Source organism: Vigna umbellata, unplaced genomic scaffold (assembly GCF_029865625.1).
Source record: "Vigna umbellata cultivar VRB3 unplaced genomic scaffold, Vumbellata_1.0 scaffold_680, whole genome shotgun sequence".
NCBI classification, from domain to species: domain Eukaryota; kingdom Viridiplantae; phylum Streptophyta; class Magnoliopsida; order Fabales; family Fabaceae; genus Vigna; species Vigna umbellata.
Genome location: NW_028274447.1, coordinates 14643 through 23174, shown reverse-complemented (window position 1 = coordinate 23174; position 8532 = coordinate 14643). Strand labels below are relative to the sequence as shown.

Below are 8532 nucleotides of genomic sequence, written 5' to 3'. Positions count from 1 at the left end.
AGTAGTGTGCCAATCAAGCTATCACAAACATTTTTCTCTACACGCATGACATCTATGCAATGCCTAACATCTAACTTTGACCAATATGGAAGATCAAAGAATATTGATTTCTTCTTCCAAGGGGTCGTTACATAAGACTTCTTGGACATTTTCTCAAATACATGATGTACTCTATTAACTTTTTCAAGAACTTCAAGTCCAGTAAGTGGAATGAGTGCATTGTCTTTCTCTTGTTGTCCATTGAATGCTTTCTTTAACCTTCGATATGGATGATTAGATTGTAAAAATTGTCGATGACGCATATACACTGCCTTCCTTCCGTGTTTTAATTGATGAGCTGCAGTGTTTTCTTCACATATAGGACATGCTTTATGACCCTTCACACTGTACCCCGACAAATTACCGTAAGCTGGGAAGTCATTAATGGTGCAAAATAACATGGCATGCATCATGAAAGTTTCTAAAGCAAAGGCATCAAATATTTCAACCCCATCAATCTACAACAACTTTAAGTCTTCAACTAGTGGCCTGAGATAAACATTTATGTCATTTCCAGGCTGCTTTGGACCAGATATCAACATTGACAACATCATGTACTTTCTTTTCATGCACAATCCAAGACATAAGTTGTAAATTATCAGTATAACGGGTCAACAACTGTGATTGGTACTTAAATTACCAAATGGGTTCATTCCATCAATAGCTAAGTCAAACCTAAGATTTCTACATTCTTCACCAAATTGGGAGAATTCTTGATCAATATTTTTCCATTGCTTTGAATCAGTTGGATGACGAATCAATCCATCAGTTGTTCTCTCATCTGCATGCCATCTTAAGTTTCTAGCGTCTTTGGGATTCGTGAACAAACGCTTAAGTCTGGCCACGAGTGGAAGGTACCAAACTACTTTCAAAGCAGAATCATTCTTTTATGTGTGACCACTATCTTCACCGTTGTGTTTTGACTTGTATCGTGATAACCCACATTTTGGACACTTTATCAAAACTTCATTCTCATTCCTATATAATATGCAATCATTCGGACATGCATGTATCCGTTTATATTCCATACCCATCGGACAAAAAAAATTTTTGCATCATAATTACGAGTGGGTAATGTATTTCCATCTGGCAGCATTTCATTCAACAACGACAACAACTCTGTAAAACTCTTATCAGTCCATCCATTGCTCGCCTTTAAATTCATGAGCCTTAACACCACTGACAACAGTGTGAACTTAGTTGAACCGACATACAAAGGAGTCTTTGCATCAGTCGACATCGTTTCATACACATGCCCTTGGGCAAAAGCTTCTGCGCCAACATCACGGATCATGTCCTCTAAGTTGTCTTCTTCCGGTCAATCTTCCATATCCATGGTGGAATCATATATATTTTCAATTGGAGAGACAGTTGGAAAGTCTATTAATTCGTCGTGCCATATCCATGTTGTATAACTTTGTACGAAACCATCACAGATAAAATGTTCCCTAATAGCAGTTGCGTTCAACTTCCTCCCATTTAAACAGTTCACACAGGGACATCTAAACTTGACTTCATCATCACCACTTGTACTCGCGTTACGTTGCGCAAACTCTATAAATTCTTCTACCCCTCTCTCATACTCAGTGCTGATGTGTGGTAAATTAATCCACCCTCGATCCGTACGCATGTTTACTGAAATTGTTTACACAATTTCAATAATCTTGAATGATCACTTTGATCGTGTTTGTATTCAAGGTGTGACCCTATCCCATTCAAGAAGATTTACTTTTTTTAGTTTATTAAACATATCAATTTTAAACAACATATCTAAAGTTTCACGAAATTTTGCCAGTATTTCGCATTGGTCTTCAGGTTACACGAAATGAAAGTGATTATAAATCACAATCAAATATGCACCTGAAGATTAATACAAAACACAACTACAAAATTTCATCAAATTTAAGACATGTATATTAAAATTGATATGAATAATAAACTATGAAAAAGTCATTACCCTTCTTAAACTGTCCAACCGGATAATTCAAGATTCAATACTTGTAAATTATTATTATCATCTCCTCTCTATTCATTTTTAAAAGGTACATTTATTCAAAAATCTCTAGAGATAGTAAATAATTTTTGTATTGAATCTCAAATGGGAAAGCGAGGCTAATTCACAATAAAAATATATATTCAAGCAAAGGAATAATTATATATGCAACCTACAATATATACAAGCAAACAATATATTCAACCAAACAATATATTCAAACAAACAATTAATTACATGGTCATATTAAAAGGAAAAAATTAAGAATAGGAACCTGGGAGCGTGAAAGCCGGTCAACAGTGAAGAATGTCTCTCACCACAAATATAATATCTAGACAAAAACAAACAACACATTAATTAGTCTCATGATTCCTAACCTCCTTAAACTTTATTTTATCACCATATCAACCAATGTAATACAAACAATTCAAAATATTATTCTCTAATTTGTATATATTTAATTAAAAAATATAAAACAAACATATATTCCCCTAATTCTATATCCTAATTTCTATTTCTCTAATTTTTATATCTCTAATTTCTATATCCCTATCTTCAAAATTCTATTAACCTAATTTTAATATCCTTAATTCATAGAGCTAAACTCTCTATCTCCCCTTGCATGGAATATCATTCCTATCTTCAAAATCCAAATCGCCTAATTTTAATATCTTCAATTCATAGGGCTAAACACTCTATCTCCCATTGCATGGATTATCATCAACAGACCCTACCATTTCTATTTCCATTAATCTGAAAATGAAAGACAAAAAAAATGTTCAAGCAAAGAGAACTTATCGTACCGTGAAGAGAGCAGAACCGTGGCTGCCACGTGAACAGAGGAGGCACGACGACGAAGGCGGAGGCGCAACGACGGAGGCGGAAGCGCCACGACGAAGGTGGAGGCGCGATGACGGAAGCGGAGGCGCTGCAATGGAGGCGGAGGCGCGAGAGAGGAAAGAAAAAGCACTGTGGTGATGAAGAAATGTTCGCGTGAAGAGGAAGAAGAAAGAAAACTGTTCAGTTTTCTAATATCAGAAAACGATACTACCTTGGTTCATCCACTTAATCGAAGCAGTAAAGCACAATACGCCTCGGTTCTTTTCCAACCCCGAGGCAGTAAACGACAATACGCCTCGGTTCATACACAACCGATGCCGTATCAACTCATATTAAATGATACTGAACGTCCACTTTTCTGAGATTTAGTGAGGTGGCAGGTGTGGCAGGGCCTACTGCCTCGGTTCACTGATTAACCGTGGCAATATCCCTTATTTAAAAAGTTTGTCAGGGCAAAAGCAGAAGGGGAAGGGATAGGGGATATGCCTCGGTTAAACGATAACCGAGGCAATATCTCAAATTCGAGGATTATATGCCTCCGTTCCCTCCACAACCGAGGCAATATCCTATTTTAAAAAGTTTGGTAGGTGCATAGGCTGACGTGGGAGATTTCTGGATAATATGCCTCGGTTCCCTTTACAACCGAAGCAGTATTGTCCTTACGCTTTGGTTCCTGTTGAACCGAGGCATATAAGTTCCCAATATTTACAAAAATGCCACCGCATTTTTATATGCTTCAGTTTTACAAAAACCGAAGCATATAAGGCACGTTAAAATCCCAGATTTTTACTAGTGACTAGTTCAAAATAATTGGAAAAATAATCAAATGGATGTTAAGTCTGCTTTTCTAAATGGCACTTTAAAAGAACAAGTATATATTAAGCAAATTGTCGGATATGAAGTTGAAGGAAAAACAACCAGGGGGTGATATAAGAAGATTGATTCTTACTTTGTGTAGAATGGTTTTCAGTGATGCTCATTTAAGCATACATTGTATACCAAATCTGTTGACCCTGATAGTATTCTTATTGTGTACCTTTATGTTAATGACTTGATTTCTTTTGGCAATAATCTAAAGATGATTACAAAATTCAAGGAGGTCATGAAAATGTTTTGAGATGACAAATTTGGACCTAATGTCATATTTTATTGGCATTGAGGTCATTTAGGAGGATGACGAAATTTTCATATCTCAAAAAAGGTATGTTACTGATGTTTTGAAGAAATTCATGGAAAATTCGAAGTCAATCTCAACATCGATTAAAGAGATGTTGAAACTAAAAAATGGATATTGATTAAAGAATAATTAATTCAACATACTACAAGAGCTTGATTGAAAGTCTTAGATATTTTATTGCTACTAGATCAAACATTGTCTTTGGAGTAGGATTGTTGAGCAAATTCGTGGAAGAGTCACGTGCATGTCATTTACAAGGAGCAAAATGAATTATTAGATATATCAAAAGGTATTGTAACCGAAGAAATTTTTTATGCTAACATTAATGATATGAAGCTTCTCGGATATACAAATAGTGATTGGGCAAGAAATGTTAAACTAAGAAAAAGCACGTAAAGGTATACATTTCATCTAGAAATAGTAGCAATATTGTGGTCCTCAAAGAAACATGTTATTGCTCTTTTAACTAGTTGTGTAACTCAAACAATATGGTTAAGAAGAATTCTTGAAGTGATGCATTAGAAGCAAGATACTCCCACAATGATATTTTGTGATAACAAGACAATAATTGCATTATGCAAAAAATCCAGTATTTCATGGACGGTCGGTCAAAACACATAGATATTCATTTTCACAATATTTGAGAATTGATAACTGAGAAAGAAGTAGTGATCAAGTATTGTCCTACTAAAGAACAAATTGTTGATATTTTTACAAAATCATTGAAATATGAGTTATTTTACAAGTTAAAGAAAATGTTTGGAACAGTGGAAACTTTATTTAAGAGAGATAATGTTAGACATAAATCAAGTTGAATAAACCTTAAATGAGTCATGTATGTATTGTAGTTGTTAAAATAGGAAGTTGTTTGGAATGGTAAAATCTTTATTTAAGGGAGATAATGTTAGACATAAATCAAGTTTTTTTTTAATAGGAAGATGCTTGAAAGTTTTTTTCTCCACCATCTTTAAATAACACAACATCAACAAAAGATGGTGGGTTGTTGTTTTTTTTATCATGAAAACACTTTTACTCTTCTTAAGACAATAATGATGTTGGTAATAGATGGTAGCATGTTTGAAATTATTATAAAAGAATATATTGAGAAGAAGAGAAAAAAAGAGTAATAAATTAAAGTATGGATATGGAGTTTGTGAAGTGAAAAAAATATATAAATATGTGAAAATAGCAAATAGATATCAAAGAATCTGGATTTTAGAAAAAATTAGAGTTACAAAAATGTCCCTCTGATGTCGTATGTGGTGAGTTACAATTAATTTACTCAATTTTAAAACAAAAGAAATTCTAATGAGAAAAGAAATGTCTAATGAGTACTACTGAAGTATAAACATAAAGAAAAGAAAGATTCGATGGATTAAGGACGTAATGTAGATTCACTATTGCACGTTAAAAAGAAATAAAAAAAAATAGAAGAACTTTAGTATAAACATACATTGGGGTCAGATTACGCAACTTTCTGTTTCATACATTTTTCTGTTACGTATTGTTTGGTAAGTGTGAATTCATAAATATGTGATAAAAAATGATTGCTGAAATAATTGGAAAATGACAAAAATATATATATATATATATATATATATATATATATATATATATATATATATATATATATATATATATATATATATACACACATTTTTATATATTTTAAGTGCCAAAAACAGTCCAAAACAGTGTGAGGAAGAAGATTACAAAGGCAACAAAAGTAGAAACCAAAAGCTATCTAATTTGACCGTCAAACACAGAGTTCACGATCAACGAACAAGTCCACCGTTGAGACACACAACACAACGATGTGAAAGAGTTCAGTAAGTACGTGAACTGCAGTTTTCCCGGTAACCTCCCAGAATAAAAAACATACCATCATTTTTACAATATTTTTTTCCTTTTACTTACATCTTCAAACTACCACGGAAATCACTAGAGTACATGATTAACAAGCAAAAAACCACTCTCTCCAAAAGCGGCATCATAAAAAATACAAGCCAGAATCGAACATAAGGGAAAAAATAACCAAAACAAAGCGAAAGCCAAAGTATATGAACACAAAATCTAATAATAAGGTAAGAAAGGGCATGGGCATGGACGAACCCTATTGAGATGCCACAGCTACAAGGCAACAACGGTTTCGCCTTTGGTACTTCTAACTTGAGACCCAGAAGGCGTAGCTGTAGCTGCAACTTGTTTCTTTGATGCCACACCACACTTATTATTATCCTTTCGCTCATCCTGCTTCATCTGTTTTTCTCGGCATTCTGAACTGCAGAAAGCACTGTCACCTCTGCAATTTTCATTTTCAAGTTTTCAGCTAATATACAACGATAAAAATTGCATAGATAGCAACAAAGGAGAAATTACCCACTTGTACATGTAGATGTCACGACCAGGAACTAAACGGCGTTTGCAGAGAAAGCAAACGCGCAAAAACTCAGGGGTGTGTGCGGAATCTTCCGAATGCCTTCTATGGTTTCTGGGTGAAACCAAGGCCCAAACCCGGCTCTGATCTAAGCCGTTCGACCCAACTGGCGGTGGGTGCTTCGTCCATGGGTCCGGCCCAAGTCCTCCCTTGACGGGGTTGTTTTGGTCATCGTCGTCCAAGGTTGTGTTGAGATCGAAGGTTATCTCTGACATGCTGGTAGTTCTCTTCATTGGAGGACGAGGTCTCTTCCCTAACAACATCTTGTAATTATTATTATTACTACTATAAGTTTTTTTTTTGTCTGTGTGGGTTTAGAAAATTGGGATACTGTGTAACTGAGTGGAAGAGGGGGGAGAGAAGTAAGAAAGGGTATGGGAGCAGGTTACAAGTAGGTGGAGAGGAAAACGGCGAGGCTTGGGGAGATGAATAAAACAAGAACCTAAAACCGAGGAGTGAATCTGGGCCGTTGATGATGGGTGTGATGTTCATCATTAACGAGAAATGAAATCTCACGTCAACCTTTCCTTTTCAGTTGCCATCATTTAATTTTATGATTGAAGTTGTGTTATTAACAATTTTTCCCTTTTTTTAAATGCAAATTGTAATGGGAACTTAGGATACTTTTGAGTCTCCCAAAAAAAAAATCACTCAGGAGGAGTTTCATTGGCCACTCAAATTTCACATCATTGTATGAAAGATTGGGATCCACTGCATTTAGTGGTAACTCCGTACTTTCTAAATCTCAGTTATGCCCTTCCTTTTCCCCTGACCAAAATTTATCTCCTTCAGACTGTTGCCACTCCCATGAATTACTTCTAACTTCATTGAAATTTTAAATGTTTCTTGAGGTCATTATTGAAATTTTGTCTGTATTGTTATACTCTGTGTGGGCGGAGTATGTCTTGTTTATTCAATTTGTTTAAGATGTTCGACTCATCACGTTAGTTTCTTACCATTCAAACCTGTTATAGTTTACTCCTACATTAAAAAAAAACACAACTTATGCAACAAAAGAAATCACTAGGTAATGAATATTTAAAATTTAAGTAACATATTTAATATAATTATTTTCATGTTAATATAATTTACTTTACTAATATGTTGTTTTCCGAAAATAAAAGTAAATTTGAATCTCCTAACTAAAATCTTGATTTAATAAAAAATAAAGCAATAAAAAGATACTTATAAAAGAAACTTTTTCTCTGGTGTTGTTATATCTGTGGATGATAAAAAATTCATTATCGCTGGCAAATAGTTTGTAACTATGAATATTTATTACACATGAGTAACAGATATTTTAATATTGATTTATAAACAGATCTATAAGTATTATATTTATTTACTCATAGAAATCCATTATCTCAAAAAAATAAAAATAATAATTTAATTTAATTTAGAAGAAAATTAATTTATATTATTAGACTAAATTTAGTTAAAATTAAATTTTAATTTATATTTAATTTAATTTATATTAAATTTTAAATATTTTTTAATTTTATTTTAAAAATATTTAAAATATATATATTTTAATATTCACGGTTTTTGTGGTATTTGTCAGTTTTAAAATACTCATAATACTCATAAAATTTTCTGAAACAAATATTTACACAAATAGCAGGTCGATTGCAGATTGAGTTTTCATTTGCAGATTAAATTACAAATAGATATTATTTGTATCAGACTCGACTAGTTGTCATCCCTACATTGCTGAATTTTACAGTCAAAGATATTATTGATCAATGTAAAATTGTTGAGCTTACATTGTAGAAAAGACAGAGAGGAAGAGTGTCTCTGCATTTATTTTGTTTTGTGTTGTATTTGCATAGAGTTGAGTGAGACATGAGAAGGTATCAAAAGTGGAGAATCTAATTGGTGGGTGATGGATCCAAAAACAGTAAAATGAGGCATCTTTAGTTGCAACCATTAATTTTGGGGTGAAAATATCAAAGATTACTTTGGGAGCCGGATGTAGATAATAATGGAGAATCAACTCATGTGAGATCAATCAATGGCTTAAGTTTGAGTTTTGGATGTGTATTGTTG

At 33.5% G+C, this 8532-nt stretch overlaps 1 protein-coding gene across 1 annotated transcript; it reads right to left on the bottom strand.

Moving 5' to 3' along the window:
- Positions 1–5776: 5776 nt before the first annotated feature.
- On the bottom strand, positions 5777–6905 carry LOC148190640 (FCS-Like Zinc finger 5-like). The gene is made up of 2 exons (XM_088102712.1): positions 6433–6905; positions 5777–6351 (listed from the first exon to the last, which is right to left on the bottom strand). The coding sequence occupies exons 1-2, from the start codon at positions 6747–6749 to the stop codon at positions 6180–6182; spliced, it is 489 nt and encodes a 162-aa protein (XP_087958838.1). The 5' UTR covers positions 6750–6905; the 3' UTR covers positions 5777–6179.
- Positions 6906–8532: the final 1627 nt, after the last annotated feature.